Raw genomic sequence first — 22524 nt, forward strand, 5'->3', positions numbered from 1 at the left:
CCATATTCATAAAATATACCCAACATCAACAAGAACAACAACGACGACGATGATGATTATTATTATCTGCTAATATTACATCCACTAATCTAACTAATTATTATCTACTAGTAATACTACTAATAGTTGTAACTTTTATATATTATTATTATTATTATTATTATTATTATTATTGCTTGTTGTTGTTAATGGTTACTGAAAGCGTGCATTACCATTCTTTTTTAAACAGAAAATATGAGACTATATTCCGGAGTATTAATATAGCGTCTTAATTACTTTTGAGTTCGCTTTGACCAAAAATTCTATAAAAACGAGATTTATTACATAAGAACTTTGTTCAAATAACGTGACTTCAGAAACGCAGTATGTGCAGTGGTCTACGGAGGACGCGTTTCGTTATTGTAGTTTTAGTACTCTTCGCTTGCCGTAGTCGCGTGCGCTGCTCGTTGCTTTGTTTCTGTTGGAGGGAGTTTTGGATCATGTTTCACGTGTGAGGACTAAATCATGGCGCAAAGTTTTCAAAACGTTACTCTTTCACTGACTTTACCGATATCCTGTCAGATTTGCCTCGGAAAGGTAACAAACTTTCAGAAAAAAACAACAACTTTAAATACACGACAGAAGAAAACACACACAGAGTCGTGCAGTGTGCGCGTGAACGTCACGTTTCTTCTTTGTTGAATTATACAATTTATATTACAGGACTACATTTATACCTAACACAACGCACAGCTCTTTTGTCTTGCATTAATGAAGATAATGTGTAAATAGGTGCATATTATAGACAACGTTTCTATAACTCAAAGCAGCGATAGGTTTTCTACAGTAGTTTTTGTTTTCTCCCAAAACACAAAATAACAATAAAGACTAGCCAGCACTCGTCTAAACGCCTGCTTCTGACTGTACACTGTTGTATTTGATGTAGTTATTGAATCCTTGAAATATTCACAGAGAGTGATGATAAAGAATGATGAAATAAAATGGGCCAGATAAGGTAGGAGCCCTAAAGTTGTTTAAGATTCAGTCACTGCAATCTATTTAAAACATATGCAAACACAGAACTTGACATGTATCACCTGATCTGAATGGTGTGAGTTTAAGGTGGGCAGGGCAAATTGTTGGCATAGACAGGATGGGAAAATTGACGTGCTGTGCCAAAGCGCGCGCACACACACACACACACATATACACATAGACATATATATAGTTGTCCTTTATATATGTCTGTCCTTTTTGTTTCTAATGATCCTGTACAATTTTATATTAACAGTCATTACTTTGCATTTACCTGTTGGTTTGTTCTGATCTACACCTCAAAGGTCCGTCAGCCGGTCATTTGCTGCAACAACCATGTGTTCTGCTCCAACTGTATCAAAGTGTGGCTGGAGAAGAGCAGTCAGTGTCCCACCTGTAGAGTGGCTATCACCCCAGAAAACCCCTGCAGAGAAATCATTGGTAATGTCAGCTGACCTCACTGTCATATATTGTTGTTTTTGAAATGCAAAGCTGTAGAACTAAGTTGTATTGTGGGATGGTGAGTGTGATTAAATGGCTTCCTCTGTGTATATGTGTTCACAGGAGCCACAACTGACTGTGAGTCCAGTGAGAGTGATTCTGTGAAGAGACGCCTCCGAAAGACTCGAGGGGAGCTGCTTTTAAGAGAATATGAGGTACTTCTAATCAAACACCCACTGAAATGGTTTGATGAACACAATTTCCATGTTTAAATCCATAGCACAAAATTATGCAGACTTCCCTCCAAAAATAAATGCAAAAAATATAAAACAAAATCTAGTCCATTCCATCTGGGCCTCATCATAACTGACACACTTGAACTGCTAATGCAAGAGACTCTAAATTTGACACGATGTGCCTGTAAGAAATTGTCCTAGCTATGCAATGAAAGCCAGGAAGATCCATTCACTGAGTTTATGAATCATCTGTTTTACAGGATGAAATCGAAACCCTTTTGAAAGAGAACGAGGACTTGAAAAGCAAAAACCTGAGCCTTGAGATGCAACTTAAGACGGCTGTGGAACCGAGCACGGTCTTGGTTCCTCAGAGTGAAACCAGTAGTGTTGACCCGAGTGCTCTGGAGGAGTCAGCTAATAAGCTGAGAGCTACCAATGACCTCTACAGGAAGGTCAAACAGGACCTCGAAAGGCTAAAAGAAGTATGAATGTGATTGCTTTTTTGAATACAATAAAAAATGGTTAAAATAGTTGCATAAATAAATATAATCCCATAATTTAGCCATTTTAAGATACTATGCATTGACTGTGCTGATTTGGACATTTAACTGAAGCTGTAATATCTCCTGTTATTTATCATTATTCCTGTGAATAATGCACATTTTCTGTTTTCAGATATTCTGTAGTGCATTCTGGGAAAATATATGAAATTAAGTGTTTATTGATTCTTTAATGCGAGACATTTAAGGTCTAATTTGCCATTATTAAACTATTTAAAAATTTGTGGCTTTAATATTGGATGAATAGATGTGCATACTTAATAAAATAATATAATATGAATATAATAATAACTGTTTTTTTTAAAAATGTGCATAGAAAACCATAATGAGATTATAATCTAGATGAATTTTCACTGACCATTGGAAATATGGGATATGGTGTTATTTGTGTTCTGTGCTTAAAAATAAACTATTCTGAAAGCAACATGTTTCTTTCCCTCAGGCTAATAAAACTTTGCGGTCCCAAATTTTTGACTTAATCCAGGAAAATATGCGCCTGAAAGCCGAAGTGGACAGCAGATCTCCTCAAAAGTAAGCACAATGTTCATAATGCAATGCTGGTGAGGTGTACCCACTTCAAAAAATTACAACGAATCGTACAAAATATTAGTAACTCTGATGTACAAAACTGATCTTATTTGTGGTTTGTCTCAATTTACATCTAGGTTTGGCAGGTATACAGTTGCAGCTCTTGAGGCTAAAATTCATCAGTATGAGCGGGACGTGGCGCAGCTGAAAAGAGCTCTGGAGCGCAGTGATAAATACATCGAAGAGCTTGAAGCCCAGAACCTGAGGGACAACCCTAAGTCTGAAGAAGGAGTTTGTTCAAACGCTGCTTCTGGAGGGACTCAAAACGGAGGGATTGAAAGAATCGCCCTGATGCGAAGGAGCCTGAGTGAAATGGAAGAAACGTCTGTTTGCACAGACCTGGACCAAAAGTGTTCAGAACTGCCAAACAACCATGGGCGCCTCCTGACAACATCTGATGTGGGTTTTCTAGGAGGGACCTTGACTCCACAGAATGATGGACTCAAAGACATTACGGTTCCCTCTACGCCCTCCTCGGCTCTCAGATCTCTGAGCTTGAAGAGTCCTATTGCGGTTTGTAGTGACCGAAAGTTAGGTCTCAAACCTCTCACTTACCTGAGAAGACTCAGTTTTGATGATTGCCAGGGTCCAACCAGTTCATCCTCAGTCAACCAAAGCCCAGGGTCCTTCCAGATCAACAAAGGTGCTCCTTTTGGTGAGAAAACCACTGTGAATTTGAACAAAGAGGTCTTGGGTGGAGGCTGGATGGACTGCGGACCTGATCTTCCCTGTTTGGATGAAAATAGAGAGGAGTTCAAGCGCTCCGAGGACCCCGTGGGTAACAGCGAAGCTTGTATGGATGCAGCGTACTTGGACAAGATCTCTGAGCTGGACTCTATGATGGCTGAAGGTGAGAGCTCCAGCAGTCAGGTCTCTCACCTTCCTCTGGCATCATCATCTTCATCACAATCTCCAGACTTTGATGCCACCCAAATACCAGAACTGGATTTCTGCAGCAACCTCTTGGCTGATCCTGGAACAGCAAGAGAGCACCAAACAGCATCTTTGACTCAGGAGACCACCCATTGTGATGCTGCTGCGGTGGCTTCTGAGGAAGAGGCTTCATGTGTTGAGTTCAGTGAAAGAGCTGGAGTTATGGTGGAAAGTCCCACAAAGCCCACCAAGCGCAAGTGTCCCCCAGGATCGTCCATCTCCAGTCCATCGAAACTCTCAAAACTAAAGTAGAAGCAGAAGTATTTTCCAGCATACTCTCTATTTTGATGTAATTCAGTGGGTTACTTCTCAGTGACTTTTTAGGAGTTCAATGAGATTTAACAGCCTTTCTTTTCCATCAGGGCTTTTTATTACGAATTTGCCTCACTGTTCATTATGATGACAGCAGTGTGTGCTGGATGATGTCACTGTATGTTATAAAAACCGTTACAGTATCCTGAGGGGATAATGTGTTAACATTATGCTTTTCTCTTGAAATTAAACAGATTTTTTTCCCCCATGGAATTTCAATGCTTTTGTGGTTGTACAGAATTATGAGGCATCTGAATAATTCTGTATTTGAACACTGGAAACAATAAATGAAATTTTTGCATAAGGTTTGAAAATATTGTAATTTTCTATTTTTCAAATATTTCTGCAAATGTGTATGTATTTGGATGTTGTCTAAATAAAACAACGTATGGTTTCATTTTCAAGTAGTTTCATGATTTAGTGTTATGACAAACACTGTAATTGTCATAATTTTAATAATAGTGCATGCAAAAACGTGTATTTTTCTGTGTTTAATGGTGAATTATTCCTGTGTCGTCATTAATGCTAGTGAATTAACACTTCATTAGCGTCAACTAGAAGCGCTAGGCGATTAAAAATTCATGCCGTGATTAGAGTTTAGTGAAATATACATAATAGTTAAAGTTGCGTGATCAATCAAGACAATGCCACCATGATTCGCGTTAACATGAGGGAAATTTAAATATTCAAATAAAAATTCCACTTCTGAAGTTGATATAAATACGCACAGATTATATTTTGATTTTTAGAAATGTCATATTTACGTAATTTGTAATGTATGCATAGCCTCCATATGAAACGTCTAAAACGATCTTCGTTATATCTTTATATAATGTTTTTATTCGTTTTTCTTTCCGTTTATTTATTTTTATAGAAACATGATTAACGTTGCTTAAAAAATCAGCCAGCCTGCTTATAGCTAAATTTAAATATCCAGGCTTGCATATTCTTCTGAAACATTCAGTTTATTTTTTTTCATGCAAACGATTAAAAAAAAAACTTAAATTAATTACATTATTTCTCTGTTTAACTATATTTATATATTTCCTGTTTAGATTTTAATTGATTTCATTGATTTACATAAGAACAATTATGCTGATTGTAAACATTTTAATATGAACACACACACACAATTATAACAATTATTTTAAAAGATTGTCTTGGACGTATTTTTTATGTAATGTGCCTTAAAACATAAAAAAAAAAAACAGTCCTCATTTGCATATGGAACGTTAGCGGTTCCACTGTTACAATGTTTAAAGCCACTACGTTCTAAATCGGTGGCGGAAGCGCGCATGCGCGCAGAATCCACAGGTATGGAAGGAAGCCCCCCTCACAGTCGTTAGGCCTTTTTACAGTTCGGGGAGGACATGAGACCCGAAGAGGCGCGATGAGATGAGATGAGAGGAGAGGAGGAGAAGAGAGTCAATCGCGCTCGTCTCGCGAGAATAGGCGAGGCTGCCGGACGAGATGTGAGGGACTCAGGTGTAAGAGCGCTCCTCATCCACACATAGCACAGCCAAACACACACAGAGAGAGAGAGAGAGAGAGAGAGAGACACACACACACACACACACTGCGGGCATCTCCTCTGTACCATCAGCAGCCGAGCGCTACCGCATCCGCCTGACTGCTGTGAGACGCCAGAAGAGGCGCCGCCGGACTCTCGCTTTGCTTTTCGCGCAGTTTATCTGCGCCGGATCCCGCGCAAACATGATGTCCATGAACAGCAAACAGCCTCATTTCGCCATGCATCACAGCTTACCTGAGCACAAGTACACAACTCTGCACTCGAGCTCGGAGGCGATCCGGAGAGCCTGTCTGCAGAATCCACAGGTAAACGAGCTCCAAAACTTCTGCTTTTCTCCTCCCGCGTTCTTCTCCTGCGCGCGCGAGGAGGAGCGCTGGAGGCGCATACACCGCCTTAATGTTTTTTTCATGTATTCCACAGCAATCATCTGCACGCCTGTGATCTTTTCTGAAGGCATGCTCGCTGAAGGCTCAGGCTTCAGCCTTTTTTGTATAAATTTTTATGACTGGAAGCCTCTTAAAAGGAATATTCTCTGTGTTATGTGTGTTGACACTATTCCCCATCTGACATCTCTTTCTTTCTCTTCCCCCTCGTCTCTCCGACTCTAAAAGCTCCAGAGCAACATCTTCGCCAGTCTGGATGAGACGCTCCTGGCCCGCGCCGAAGCTCTGGCGGCCGTGGACATCGCGGTGTCCCAGGGTAAGAGTCACCCGTTCAAGCCCGACGCCACGTACCACACGATGAACACCGTGCCATGCTCGTCTGCCTCCACCGTGCCACTCGCCCACCACCACCACCACCATCACCACCACCACCAGAACCTGGAGCCGGCAGACCTCATGGAGCACATCGGCTCGCCATCGCTCGCGCTCATGCCCAGCGCGCACGAGGGGTCCGGCGGAGGTGGCGGAGGAGGCGGCGGCGGCGGCGGAGGCTTGATCTCCACGTCGGCCCACCCGCACTCCCACATGCACGGGCTCACCCACCTGTCCCACCAGGCTGCTATGAACATGAACTCGCCGCTCACGCACCACGGCCTCTTACCGGGCCACCACGGCGGTGCGCACCAGTGCGCGCCGGGACTCGGCAACAACGGACTGTCCTCCATCAACGACTCGGACACGGACCCGAGGGAGCTGGAGGCGTTCGCGGAGCGTTTCAAACAGCGGCGGATCAAACTCGGGGTGACTCAGGCGGACGTTGGGGGCGCGCTGGCCAACCTGAAGATCCCAGGCGTGGGCTGCCTGAGCCAAAGTACCATTTGTCGCTTCGAGTCTCTAACTCTGTCGCACAACAACATGATCGCGCTCAAACCCATCCTCCAGGCTTGGCTGGAGGAGGCCGAGGGCGCCCAGCGCGAGAAAATGAGCAAACCCGACATTTTCAACGGCAACGAGAAGAAGCGCAAGCGGACCTCCATAGCGGCCCCGGAGAAGCGATCTCTGGAGGCGTATTTCGCGGTGCAGCCCCGGCCGTCGTCGGAGAAAATCGCGGCTATAGCTGAGAAATTGGACCTCAAAAAGAACGTGGTGCGAGTATGGTTTTGCAACCAAAGACAAAAACAGAAGAGGTTGAAATTTTCCGCGACTCACTGATAGACTATACTTCCAGGAGAAAACAAAACGAATAGGACTTTTGGGGACCAAGGATCATCGCTTTGGCTCAAATGCGCGTGTGCTCATGATTAGTACCGTTTTATTTTCACAACTCGTGTTTCTTTTCACTGTACTGGTGAATGTGAAGTATGCAAATGACAGGTAATCCAGATGAACTACTTTTCTGCGGTTCAACTCTACTTAGATACACCCAGCTCTATGTTTTTTCCCCCTCCCCGCGATGAATGACGAAAAATAGCCATTGATGGATTACCTCATAGTTTAACTCTATCCTAATTTATTTATTTATTTATTTATTTATTTATGTATTTATTTATGTCCGGCATATTTGTGTATTTATTCATTCGTACAGGGAACTGCTATTAAATGTGTTTAAAGCAGATCCCTTTTTCACTGTCTTGCTGATGAACTAATGTGATCATTCAGTTTTTCAAAGGTCTGCTCTGATGAATACACAACTCAGTAGGAAAAGAAAATTATACAGAGTCCCTTTTGAATAATAAAGGTGGCAACCACCGCTCGTATTTGTTGAAATTGCACTGAAATCTGTTATTTAGATTGGTTAGATATATTCAAATGCTTTTGTATATATACGAATATACTTACAAATGACACTTGCTCACCGTGCAAAAACTCATTTTTTTTTTTTAATTTTCTGTTTATTTTTTATTATAATGATTATTTTGGCAAATCAGAATTCTTCCTCTGCGGATATTAGTTAACTCGCATGATAAAGATGATTATACTTACATTCTAAAGGAAAATTATCCTAAAATATAATTTCGTTGGTTTGTATACTTTGGTTTGCAGTGCAAACATTCTATGCATTGAAAGAAAAAAAAAAAAGAAATATACCAAGCACTACATAGAGTATCTACTGGTAGACCTTTGTGGATGGTGTAAGTCACTGTTTAATGCCTGTTTTCACATAAAGACACAACGTTGTTTGTCGTGTTAATTGTTCCTGAAAAAGTTGTAATGATTTTTATTTTGTGCACAAGTGTGTTTACAAACAGCGGCCACGTGCGCGTCACGAGACGTCTCACTCTGTCATACCTGTGCACCTGTCCAACAGTCTGCTGTCTTGCCATCTTATCATCCAAACTTTTCTCCATTCTGTAAGCCAAATCCAGCTGCAGGGACACAAGTCCCGGCAATCTTCTAAATAAACGACAGAAAATCAAGGGCGAGGCTGTCACTGAGGTTTATTGGACGAGAATCTTATTCTACAGTACAAACAGACACATTTTTCGTTCTCAGACATACTCAGCTTATTATTTACATATACACATCAACGAGAAATGTAAAATTTATGTATTTTTATTAGAGAATTCAAAATTATCAGCACACACCCACTGTTATCTACACCTGTTCTTTTTTAAATGAATTCAAAATAGCCTACATAACGTTTTCGTTAAATACTACAAAAATAAATAAAAATAAATAATAAAATAAATAAATAAATAAAACGGCGAAACGATGGTCCAAGAAAGTATTATGCCATAATTAAAACGTAATAAACAATTAACATACAATGGATCAAAAAATTAACCCAATATTAGCCCAACCCCCGTTTATTTTGAAAGAAAAAATCGATCCAATAACATTTCGCCTTTCTTTCTTTCTTTCTTTCTTTCTTTCTTTCTTTCTTTCTTTCTTTCTTTCTTTCTTTCTTTCTTTCTTTCTTTCTCTTACAGTGGTTTGATTGGCTTCCTTAGCGCATATCTTTGATATACAGTCATTACTCTGGAAACATGCATTATTTATACATTTTATTTCTCTTCATTTCCATGATCTGGAATTCTCAGTCTAGACCGTGTATTCCGTTAGACCAGTAAAAACAGCTCATTACCACAAAATTCAAGTGTTAACAAGAAAACGTCTTAAGTTTACCAGACTACATTGCAGACGAAATAGTAAATAAGAGACAAGACGGTCTATAATGATGATAATAATAACAATAATAACAATAAACAGTAATAATAACAAAATAATATTAGTAACACTTTTTAATAAATGTCGCACTATTTCGGCCATGATTCTACTCGAGCATTAAATTGAAATATCATTACTACGGTTTATTAAATAATTCATGCTCTGTGGTTTGGAAAATTAATAAACGGAATACAACAAGACACTAATTAAAAAGCTCGGTAATTGTTATCGGCGCCCTAATGGGATGTTAGTGTGTCAAACAAATGGAATTTTTGGCCATGCACGTGTCTGCTAAATGAGGTAACATGAGCATTACGTTAGATCTCCATCTGAACGCAATTCTGCGATTCTATATCTGCCTATAATATATCAGACGAAATGATTCCCTCAAAACAGAAGCGAAGGCTGTGGAAAAGAGGACGTTTTTTTTTTTTTATAGAGGACGTTTTTTTCAATAAACATTTAATGAAGCCTTAGACCAGGCCGTCTCCAAACAGTGTCTTTTATTCACCCTCACAATGACTAAAGAAAGGCGTCTAATTTCAAAAGTTTGTTTATTCATAAAAAAAATGACACTGCAGATCTTTCTCACTGTAATATTGAAGAAAAATTCAGGGGGGAAGGGGTGGGGAGCTTTACATTTCGCTGCCTTTAAAAAAAAGATATGTTATATGTAGGTGATGCAATATTAATCGCGCTTTGCTGATATAAAAATGCAATATTTTCAGACAGCTATCGGGGTTTTTTCAGGGAAGCACTTGATGAAAGCAGGTCGCAGCTGCAGTGCTGCTGGAGAAAGAAACATTTATTGCTACTGTTTGGCTTTTGGCAACGAAGAGAAGAACGCAGTGAGTATATGGACATTTTCTTTTGGAAAGAATGACACGTTCTAGACGTGCATTTGGATTGTTTCATAATTCGACGCTTTATTGGCGCGACAGCTTATTAAGAGAGAGCAGGTTTTTCATTTTCAGCTTTAGCTTATAAGTGCCATGGAGTGAGTTTGTGCCATCCGACATGCCCACAACAGTTTCAATTTGTTTTCTATTTTGTAACAATTTCTACAAACGAATATTTCAAAGAAATTAGAATTTGCAATTGTATTGCTTTAGTTAATTTCATTCGGCTTCATGCTGTTTGCCTTGGAGTTCAGTTTTAAGATCGAGTTTTCTTCTTACACTATACAATGTTTTGTTAAATAATCTAAAAATGTATTTATGGTAAGAACTAAATTAACTCGTTTATTAAAGTCAAATGAATTATTTATATCACCACATAAACCTGACTACAATAATTTACCTGAACGAAAATAATTTTTAACAGTTAATTCAGCTAGAAACAGCTCGCTTTTACAGACATTTTAATCATTTATTCAAACATTTCGATCATTTAAATATATTTTTAAACGGTGTAGGAGTTTTTTTTTAAACACAAAAGCCACAATTTCACTGATCCTCCCTTTTATATAAATTTAAAACTTCCTCTAAAACTACATTTTTTATTTAAATTTATTTTTTCCTCTAAAACTACATCCATATTTCAGCACCACGAACAGCTCCCTCGCAGATAGAAGACTAATGCATTATTGAGAGTCTATATCAAACAGCTCTAGGGTGCTGCTGTCTTTCTGCCTGCACTAAAGCCTCTAATATGTTAATGGCCGGAGGGGATGCCGCAGGTACAGATCCCAGCTGCTTCATGAGCCATATGTCAGCCGGTTTGCCTCATGGATCTATTAATCAAGAGATACTTCATCAACAACTCAACAGCATCCCACCCTCAAAGTTCAGCTGCTACAAACAGCGACAACAAGAACACCAGCGAACCCATTTAAGGCAAAAAGAGAAACACTCTGCGAATGGATGTGAAAGAGAAAAAACTGGCAATTGGGGAAAGTTAAAGATGCGAGCTGTGCTGTTGTACAGGTTTTAACACGATTAAATACATGAATTAATAGAGCAGTGAGAATGTTTGATAAAAACCGTGATCATTAGTATCATTTCTTACCTTTGATAAAAATACATTAATTTTAAAAATAAATTAAAATGACCTATTTTCTGCAGGATTCAACCCATACAGATAATACAGATTTTAATTATTTTAAAATAAAAAATTTTAATTGAGCAGAATAAATCAAATCCAAACATGAAATTAATCAAGTAAACGATTAACCTCAGATTTATCTAGGAGAGCCTCCCTACTGGCATACAAAAATCAAATTTGTGTGAAAAATCTAAGTTATTTTACGAATATATATATTTAATATATATATATATAAATAAATATATATATATATATATATATATATATATATATATATATATATATATATATATTATATATATATATATATATTATGTAACGTTTCTGTTATTCCTATGATAAATGACAATGAAATTTTAAGTAAAAAATAAAAATAAAATAAACATTTACATAAGCAAATAATCTATTATATGACTATATGATGGCATTAACCATTCATTATTATATTTTAAACATGTAATTAACTATTTGGCCACAGTAGCAACCAAAGCAGGCTGTTTTATGGGAAACACGTGCACACAGGGCAAACGCACGGCTCTGTATTGGTTATAACAATGTCCATGAAGGATGGCCCGTGGACAGAAATGTCAAACAGGGGATTGGGAGAGCGAATCCTCCGGATCTGTGTTCATTTCCAACTTGTATTTATTCAGTGATCTTCAGCATCTCGCCAGGTACGAGGGGAGGCAGGCTGTTGACACAACGGCATATTTCAATCACAAGGGGTTCAGAGTCAGACCAAAAAGCTATTTGTTTAATAAATCCGTCATTTAAGTTGAAAAATATTTGATAAGCAAGGCTGACCCCCTTTCACACCCGCAGCGTTTACTGCAGCTGAGAGGAAATAGAGGTTAAAGTCTTTATGCAGATCAAAACCTACTTGGCTCACTGCATTTATCTGCGCATCAAATGCTGCTCTCTCACAGACAGGATGACTCCAGAAGCGAGCGCACCCTTCAAGAACAAACTGACAGAAATTAAAGAGCCAGCAAGGTTCCTGCCAAACAATATCCAGCTATAGCTTTAAGCACGTGAGAACTGCAGCTGATCCAACTCTGCCATTGGATTGTTAGAGTAGCTGTCTGTCTGTTTCTTTATGATGGGCTGTATAAATGTCAAGTGCTTTCTCTCATCCTGTCTCTTTAACACTCTCATGGCCCCGGGCCCTACACTTTTTGACCTTCTATTGAACACACTCGCCCCTCATCATTATCCTCATTTTGCCTCTGGAGTTCATTGTTTGTTCCAGCAATCCCTCTTCACCAAAGCGCGGAGATTTTTACAAACCAGCTCTGGGTGACACTGTTTACAAATGGGCCCTTCACATGGAGTTTTGAAGCCATTCGATTGGGCAAAGAGAGTGTGGAGAAAATTGTAGAGATGTTATAATACATCTCAAATCAATTCGAAAGAAAAAAGCAAACATGCTTTCCTAGGAAAAAAAAAGGTGTCTCAGTGGTTTCTCCTAGACAGCAATGAGATGCATTGAGAACAAATGGAGACTTTTGCTTTAGGCTCCTATTTTTCAGATTTATTTCAGAAAACGACCCCAGTAATTTCATACGTTTCTCCTTGCAAAAGAGATTTCAAGATTTGTAAAAGTCCACAATCAAAATGGATCAATAAGGTCTCATTTGAAGACACACTTCTCTTCAAAGACCAAATGATCTATCCAAATTAATTTTATAGCTCTATATTCACATTTTATCTTACCAGTTGTCTCATTTGTGTCTATCTGAGACAATGTACTAAATAAATAAATAAGCAAGTAAGTATAGAGAACATTGTGGAGATTGTCAGATTTTTCTTAGAAAAGGACACCCGTAATTTCTTATGTATTTTCTTTCAAGATCTCAACAATGTCTCAACTGTGCTCAGATTTGAGATTTCTCAATTATGTCTGTTTTTAATTTAGGAGAAACATCTGATATCTGAGACAATGTTGTTGCTCAAAAGAGTCAAATCTGAGATCTCCATTAAGCTATAAATGAACACAATTTTTAGTAATTATAACACCCTGTCCAAATTGTGTCACTATATCATAAGATCCATCTTATTTCATCTTTTTGCTTAATTCTGCTAAACCATTGATGATATTATCAAGCATTACTTTCTGTAGAACGACATCAAACAGCTCTAGCAGAAACTTTCACAGATCTCTACATGGGAAAAATAGGCAGCTGATCATTTATCCCAATGAATGGCTTATCGATCACAGATGTCTGCACGCAAAGGTAAAGATAGCCCTAATGCGATACATTATGCATGAAACAGGACGGGCCAACACTGTGTCAGTATAAACTCATTGAGTCGTCACATTTTATTCTGGATAAGCGTGAACCGCCGATGAATGACTGAATATATTCATCAGCCTGAACCTTGTAGAAGTTTGAAACTTTGTGTGCGTGTTCAAGGCTTAAAGGCCGTGTGTGAGCGTGTGTCTAAGTCGGCTGAGATGGAGACTGTGTGTGTGTGTAGATAATGAGAGAAGCGGCCTGGGCCACTCCTGTGCTCACCACCACACCATCAAATATTCATCAGTGTTGATTAAACAAGACACCGGCCGCAGATCTGGTGGCACTGTGCTAGAACGCCCAACCATATGCAAAAAGAGGAATGAAATGGGATGGAATGTCCTGCAGTCTGAGGTCAGCAGGTGGACGTGACATCAGAATTACTGCAGCCTCATAGACGTGAGCTCAGACATGAGGATGATGATCGTGATGGTGATGAGAGAGGACAGGAAATGAGAGGAGGTCATGTGAGAACAGATGAGAGATTATCACAGATAAGAAAAAACAGCCAAGAATAAAAACAAACCTATATACTGTTTTTATTTTTTCCTTTGGAACTAAAAAAATGAAGAATCTTTAAAATAACTACAGTTCACAGTGACCATGGCTGTTAAGTAAATTTGACATTAATACATTTTTTTAACTTTCCATTGATTAAGGAATCCAAAAATGTATCATGTTTCAACAAAAAAAAAAAATAGGCTGCAAAAACTGTTTTCAGCATTGATGATAATCAGTAATATTTCTTGAGCAGCAAATCAGCATATTAGAATGATTTCTGAAGGATCATGTGACCCGGAAGACTAATAATGCTGAAAATTCAGCGCTGCATCACAGAAATAATTTACATTTTAAAATACTTATTTTAGATTGTAATAAAATATCACAGTTTTACTGTACTTTTGATTAAATAAATGCAGCCTTGGTGAGAAACCCAAATTTTTAATGCTAATGTATTTATAAATATAAAACAGTTTTCTCTGATTCTTGTTTACGCACTCATTTAAAGTTACATTTGCATGTACATCGTTTCACCAGCAGGTGGCGACAAGTGAATATCTTTATAAGCAAGACATTGAATCATTTACACCAGCGATTCATTCAAACACACCAGTTTATTTAAGGAATGAAGCAAGTGACTGTAGTTATAAGTGATTCATTGAGTCATTTACTCAAATGATTTGTTTGCACAGTGATTTATTCAAGGAATAAAACATGGTGTATCTTTATGAATAAGTCACTGAATCATTCACTAAACCATTTCATTCAAAAACACTGATTCAGAAACAAAACAAGTGACTCTTTATGAATCCATCAGTGAGTAATTGACTCATGCAATTCTTTTTCAAGCTTGGCAGACATAGTCATTATGAACTGTAAAAGAGATGTATTAATATCCAACATAAAATTATATAAACAGGTATATAAACAGTAGATGTTATACTTAATTTGCTGTGGTGAAGAGTAAAGTTTTTAGGCATTGATGATTTAATTGCTGGGTGAACTCTTTCTTTAAGAAGAACACACTGGAGGAGAGGATCAGGCCGAGGACAGGAGTGAACTTGACAGGACAGGAAAAGTGGAATGGATGGATGGAAAAAATGAATTGAAAAGAAGAAGAGAGGAGAAGAGAGGTCGGTCACTCCCGAGCACATTAAATATTTCATGAGATGTGTGGTTCAGCAGAGACAGGAAAGAAGCGTGGTCAGAGAGGTTAGCCCAACTCATTTACAGCACCAGAGAGAACGAGAGAGAGAGAGCGAGAGAGAGAAAGAGAGAGAGAGAGCATTAGGAGTAAGATGTGTGTGTTTTAGTACTGTCACTCAGCACTCAATCATACATTACAACACTTTTTTTGCTATTTGAGAGAGAAAACGTCTCAAAATATAACTGTCAGAGCGGTTTGACTGGTTATTATGTTTAAATCACTTTAAGCATCAGTGATTTGAACAAACTTCTAATCATAAGCATAAAACAGCTCTGTGTAACTCATTGTTTGTGTTACAAACATGAATCAATCCTCAAATCATGCATTTTGTTGAAAAGACATGTGCTGTAACTTCATTAAAGTGACAGTTCACCCAAAAACAAAAATTCTTTCATTATTTACTTTCCCACAAGTCACCAAAGAAGAAATTTTGAAGAATTTTGGTAGCCACTGGTGTCCAAAATAGGTTTTGTTAATAACATTCTTCTGAAATATATTTCTTTCTTCTGCTGAACCCCAAATAAGGTATTTTGAAGAATGTTGGTAACCAAACAGTTGCCATTGACTTCCATAGTATGAGAATAAAAAATACTATGAAAGTCAATGGGGACCAGAAAGGGGGTGAACTCTTCTTTTAAGCCATTTCTAGTGTTAAGAGTAGACTTGGGCTCTTTTGATTCTGATCAGTAAGCAACCACCTGGCAATGCCCAGGCAACCACACAGAACACCCTAGCAACCACATAGCAACTGAGAACTGCCATGGCACAGCAATGCTCTGACTAGCATCATTCATATTTTCTGTATCAAACGTAAAAATGTTGCTTGAATTTAACGTTTATTAAATTCATGAAATAATTTTCTGTTTTGTTTGTTGAACTCTGTGACATCATTCATGAGATTCTGTGCATGAATTATTAAATAACAATATTTTAAATATTTGGGTGGTTATTAAAAAGAAGTTTATGAATAATTGATCATGTCTCCAGTGTCAGCAACAATGTTTGTTTTGATCTGTGACAGTTTGTGTGTCAGGATGATTATATTGAATTGACCCATAAAAAAGTTGCTGCGCTATATTGTATGTGTAATGTATGCATACTGAAAAATAAACATCTTAACGCCAAAATAAATGCAAAGTTTTTTTTTATTATGTATATTATTCTAGAATATTTCTAAAAATATTTGTTTATCAGAAAAAAGTTATTTGTATGTGGGTCATGTTGTGCCTACGTAGTGGGGATAAAACCTGAAATGACCTACACAGTGGGGACATTCAAATGACTAAATAAATATAAAATAATACCTTAGTAAAAATGCAACTACAATAATAATAACAATAGTAATAATGATCAATCAATCAAACTAAATATGGACAAAATATTAAATAAATACATTTTAATGTCTGAATTTGATCAAATATTATAAATAAATGAATACACAAATAAATAAATTTAATACACAAATTTATTATTAACACTGAAATTGTATAATGTAAATGTAAAATAATGTAAAATAAATGTATGAATATTTATAATAATATTTATAATAATAAAATAAATAAATAAATAATAAATATATACATTTTAAATGTTGAATTAATATTTATAACAATATTTCATAAGCTACAAAAGAGAAAATATTCTTCTTAATGCACAAACATTAGTCTGATGATAGATAGATAGATAGATGATAGATAGATAGATAGATAGATAGATAGATAGATAGATAGATGATAGATAGATAGATAGATAGATAGATAGATAGATAGATGATAGATAGATAGATAGATAGATAGATAGATAGATAGATAGATAGATGATAGATAGATAGATAGATAGATAGATAGATAGATAGATAGATAGATAGATAGATAGATAGATAAATTGATTGATTGATTTGTATTAAAAGGTAGAGTCTGTACAATTCAAAAGAAAACCAGTAGAATTATATGGGATGTGCTCCTTTAGGTAAAAATGTGTGGGTATTTGTGAGGGTTAGTGTGTGATCTCATTAACATCCTGCCTTCAGACTGAAATATCATCCATTAGATTCTGTTACACATTACTTAGACACACACACACACACACACACACACACACACACACACACACACACACACACACACACACACACACATACATAGGATTACACTTGAGATGCTCAGATAAATCTTTAAGCAGCTCCTCTACAGGCCATTGTTCCAGTGCACGTTAAACACACATTAATTCTGACAAACCCCTCAGACTGCACACGTGAAAGAAATCTTTGGCCAAATAAAGCATCACTTTCCCATCACTCCCTCGCACGGCAGGACCAAACCGGAGCAGACACCTGCAAAACCCTGAAACACACACACACACACACACACACACACACACACACACACACACACACACACACACACACACACACACACACACACTGCTGTAGTTCATTCCCAGTCATTTTCTTCCCGTCTTATCAGCTCGTCATCTTGACAGACCATCATTGATTAGCATGTCGGTTCTGTGTCTGGGTGAGACGGCTGCGGGTCATCGGGAGTGAGAACTGTCTCTAACCAGAGCCCACCAGGGACACCTCGAGCCCCCCTGATGTCTGAGACTGACAGGTAAGGCTGGAGCCCCGGTGAGCTGGATTTGCCCTCACGCTCTCATAACACCGCTCCCCTAACGCCGGTCAACTGAACAAGCTGTCGGGGTGAGGGCAGTAGGTGTGGGTGAATGAGAGGTGAGGTTGAATGAGAGGTCATATTCAGTGGACCGTCTGACATGCGCTACACTCCAGTAATGATTCATTAAAGCTGAAGTGTGTAAATTCTACATCACTATAGACATAATTGCAAAAAAGTCACTGTTTTCAAACAAGTTTCCAGAACACTCCCCTCATCTGCCATTGGCCAGGTAAACACATAGCCCCGCCCCTAACTCACACTATTAGTTTAGACAATGTTCAAAAGTGTAAATAAAACTTACTGGAGAAGGATTTCAGATTCAGATATAATTCAATGTTACTTGTAATTTCTTCGTGCGTATTTATGAAATTTACAAGCAAATTTCTGAGTGAAAATGGTTCCTAAGTAAATCGTACATTTTTTTTTTTTTAAACAAATGCACTTACAGTAGAAGCCCAAAGTCCAAAGTACACTTTGTTTTTAAGGCATATAGTAGGTTATGCAAACCATTCCAATATGAAAATTAACTGTTTTTTTTTTTATTTAATTTTTATTTAATTTATTTATTTTTATTTTATTTAATTTTATTTGATTACTATTTGTATAGCCATAGTTTTACTACAAATACCATGGTAAAACTAGTGTAGCAAAGCATGGTTAATTTGTGGTTACAGTGGTTTAACTACATTAATCATGTTTTTTGGATTCGTTTGTAGTAAAACCATGGTTAATTTTCATAAGAGTTGTCATCATCAACATAGTACACATGTACTGCACATGTGCAGCCAGAGCGTTTGTTTAACCACTTATACTTTGTACGTTCAGCTCGTGCATGCGCTTTGAATTTTTACACAGTAGTTAGTTTGTCTACAAGGTGGCAACATCAGCCTGAACTGTTGTTTCACAGTCGAAATAGAAAAGGATGAGACGAAACAAAAACAAACTACTGGAAAAGTCTTTCTATAATATGTTTATATGAGACATAATCGTTCTATCTGATACGTGAAGTATAGTTTGATATGATATTGTGAATTTGTGTAGTATGAATATAATTCAGACAAAATTGTCATGCTTTACTTCACTGCCATTCACAAATCCTCTCACATTCTATTTTTTTTTTTTTTTTTTTTTGCCTACTATCTAGTAAGGAAGTGTGGAATTTTGGATGCAGCCTACGTGTTTGACTGTACAGATACACTCAGCGTTTGCATCAAAAGATAAGTCTTCTTTGGGCAGAAGGGCAAGAGTCCTAGAGGGTTTAAAAAGCACTCGTTCACTTGAATTCTTCGTTAGCAATATTTGTTCTTTGAATTGTAAATTTTTTTTTTTTTTTTTTGTGTTTAAAGTTAAATTGTCTTTTAGTGGAGTTGCTACTTTTCTAGGTGGATGAACTTCTGGTTATGCATAATGATCCAGATTTTATTCAAGCATAACAATTTGTCTCTGGCTGTACTGATACCTAGTGGTGTGGATGAAGCATCGCACAAAATTAAATGTTATCAGTTAGCCATGATTAAAGCCATGATGATTATGATTAAGCCATGATGTTTGAAGTAACAGGCTGTCATTAAGATAAATCAAGTATTTGGCTGGTCACAGGTTTTATTAGGCTACTGTTATGACTGGGGTTATTTCTTTATGGCTAACACTTTTTTTGAAATGGGGGAAAAGTGTTGAGTGTGCTTAATTGCATTTTAAAGGGACAGTTCATGCAAAAATAAAATTTCTGGCATCATTTACTCATGTCGTTCCAAACCACTATGACTGTAATAAGATATTTTGAGTAATATTTTGAGTAAATTAAATTTTTATTTTTGGATGAACTATACTTTTAACCTGGAAATACTTTGTTTGATAATTTGGGTTCAGAAAAGAGTATCACTGTGTGCTGTTTGAAGACTCATTGACTTCAGCCTCACTATATTCTCTCTCTCTGGTGTCTGTCCGTTATTCATTGCTCAAACAGGGGAAACCACTATTGATGTATGTCTTGATTGCCCTGATTGACTGCGGTGCTCTGTTGTCTGTCTAAATTTACACAGTTCCCCCATATTACTGCCCCTGACACCCCCATCCACGCACCTCCTCTAGGGGACAAAATCCACACCGCCTCACGTCAAAACCGGTCCCATCCACCATTGTCCAATTTTAACCCACTTATTGACCATTAAATGACTATACAGAGAGCAAGAGAGAGAGAGACATACAAAGACAGAGAGGTGAAAAATGCCACTGAATTATTTAGAGTGAAAACACAGAGAGGAAATCAATGGAAGCAAAATCTGATATTAACTGCAAATTAAACAAAGACAGAATAAGAGGGTCCCTGTGATGATTGAAGGGATGGATCTAGGTGTCTCTCTGTGTGTGAAAACCTTCACCATCAAATCAACTGCATTAAAACACTCAAATATTGCTAACTGAAAAACATGTTATATATAGTAGCAGAGTTTAAATTCTGAGTTGAATAATGCTGATGCCTGGACATTTAAAAAAAATAATTTCTAACAGCACAACGTTTTTTATTGATAAGAATTTTTTTTTAATTGTTTTTTTATTTTTTTTGAGCAGCAAATCAGCATATTAGAATGAGTTCTGAAGGATCATGTGATACTGAAGAACGGAGTAATAATGCTGAAAATTCAGCTTTGCATCACAGTTAAAATATTTTTTTTTTTAAATATATTTACATAGAAAAGTGTTATTTTAAATTGTAATAATAAATCATAATATTACTGTTTTTAATGTATTTTTGCCCAAGAAATGCAGCCTTGGTAAGCATAAAAAACGCAACTTTGAAATAGTGTACTTTACTGGAATATTATTGTTAAGTGAATGTTGGGTTCTAGTATCATTTTCCTGTTCCCAGTGCTCTCTAAAAGCAATAAGCATCATGCTACAGTGATTTTACCATGATTAAGAAGGTTTTAGGACAGTAATATCACTCTTTTCCCATGGTAAAATCACTGTAATTAACATAATCAGCATCCAGGACTGAAAGCATCCAGAAGTAATAAATAATTGAGCATGGTACAGTTTGAGTCCTCAGATGCTGGGATGCAACTGACCAATAAAATCTGTTCAGTGATGGTCAATTAACCAGTCAAACAGAATGACTCAGCATAAAATGGAAACTTTATTACCTCTCGATTACTATAAATGCACACTCTCTCTCCCTCTCTGTACTCTCAGTTTATCATCAGGTAATTTTTTATTTTAACGCATTAAGGCTGTGCCAGCCAGAGATGAGCCTTGATCACATTTCATTTTCCCTCACAGGTCGGAGTTGACCACCGATGTTATGAGTCACGCCCCTTCCTAATTTCCACCTCGAGGAAGTCCATAGAACACCCCAATGACCAGACACACGAGAGCCGGTAAAATAAATATTAAAACAGACTTATTAACTAATTACAGGTGTAAAAAAAAGGGTATGGGGAAGGGAGGCTAAAATCCTATTACTCTTTTTTTTATGTTATATATGTCTCTTTTATCCGTCACGGGAGATCTCAGGTGAGGTCCTTTATTTTTTTTTTCATTTCTACGCTATGTGTGACAAAATCAGGCATTGTGTCCTGGCTTGCTGGGTGATCCCTCTCCTGGTTCCTTTACGGGACGTAACAGATACAAGTGGTTAGTATTGAGAGTTTTGATGCACAATGGATACTGCTGCTACGCTTTGACGAAATCCGAGGGCGGCCCAGCGGATTATACTCCGGTCGTCCAGATGATGGGGGGAACTTGCCCAAAGGCTGCCGGGATCCAACTAAAAACCGTACTGGTAAGTGTACGGGAGGGGTTTCACGGTCTCTGTATCCTGAGTGGCGAAGTCGACATGCAGGTAGAACGCTTCAAAGGGACCGCTAGATCCTGCACAAGAGACATAAAGGGTAAGTGTAACCGGACTGGACACGGGATAGTGGACAGAGACGGGCGTTGGCTCTTGGCTCAAGTTTCCAATAGGAAAGTGGGGGCGTGAGACACGGCGACGTGAACACCACAAAGTCTGGCTTTAAGCTTTGGGAAAGGTTAAGCAACTGGGGCAGACAGGCGACGTGTAAAACACAATAGATGGCTTTAGCAGGCGATAGGAGTACACCCATATAACTGGGACTTCACTCTGGCCAGGGACAAGGCGATGTGGTACAAACAATTGGCTTTAGCTTGGGCATAGGGTCAAGTACATCAAAAGGTAAACGGGGACTTCATGGGCAGGAACAATACACAACCACATGCTGGCATTAAACTACGCACCACTCTAGGGCAGACAGGCGAGTGTACAACACAATATGCTAGCTTTAGCACTTGGGCATAGGTAAGTTTACTACGTTTGCCGCCAGTAATGGGACACAACCAACTCCTCTCGCCACTGGTCTGGGCAGAAGGGGTAATCTCACGCACATCCTCACTTCCTCTCCTGGGGCAATCCTCACCATACTAGGCCAAAATAGTTCGACAACACAATGTGCTGGCTTTAGCTTTGGGCATAGGGTTAAGTACATCAAAGTAACTGGGACTTTCACTTGGGCATTACAGGCGAGTTACAAACACGAATATGCTCGGCTAGGTACTAGGCTTTTGTCGGCACTTGAAAGGTAAAGGATAAATTTCCAAGTGTACATCCAATACAAACATGGGAAC

General features: G+C 37.9%; 2 protein-coding genes across 2 annotated transcripts; both read left to right on the top strand.

Annotated features, from left to right (window-relative positions):
• The first annotated feature begins 362 nt into the window (after positions 1-362).
• obi1 (ORC ubiquitin ligase 1) lies at positions 363-4394 on the top strand. Its single transcript, XM_019083714.2, has 6 exons — positions 363-576; positions 1320-1455; positions 1579-1670; positions 1952-2173; positions 2694-2782; positions 2917-4394. The coding sequence occupies exons 1-6, from the start codon at positions 505-507 to the stop codon at positions 4022-4024; spliced, it is 1719 nt and encodes a 572-aa protein (XP_018939259.1). The 5' UTR covers positions 363-504; the 3' UTR covers positions 4025-4394.
• Positions 4395-5388: 994 nt separating this feature from the next.
• Positions 5389-7588, top strand: pou4f1 (POU class 4 homeobox 1). The gene is made up of 2 exons (XM_042725386.1): positions 5389-5920; positions 6227-7588. Exons 1-2 carry the CDS (start codon positions 5798-5800, stop codon positions 7208-7210), a joined length of 1107 nt encoding a protein of 368 aa, XP_042581320.1. The 5' UTR covers positions 5389-5797; the 3' UTR covers positions 7211-7588.
• Positions 7589-22524: the final 14936 nt, after the last annotated feature.

Source organism: Cyprinus carpio, chromosome B6 (assembly GCF_018340385.1).
Source record: "Cyprinus carpio isolate SPL01 chromosome B6, ASM1834038v1, whole genome shotgun sequence".
Taxonomy (NCBI): Eukaryota; Metazoa; Chordata; class Actinopteri; order Cypriniformes; family Cyprinidae; genus Cyprinus; species Cyprinus carpio.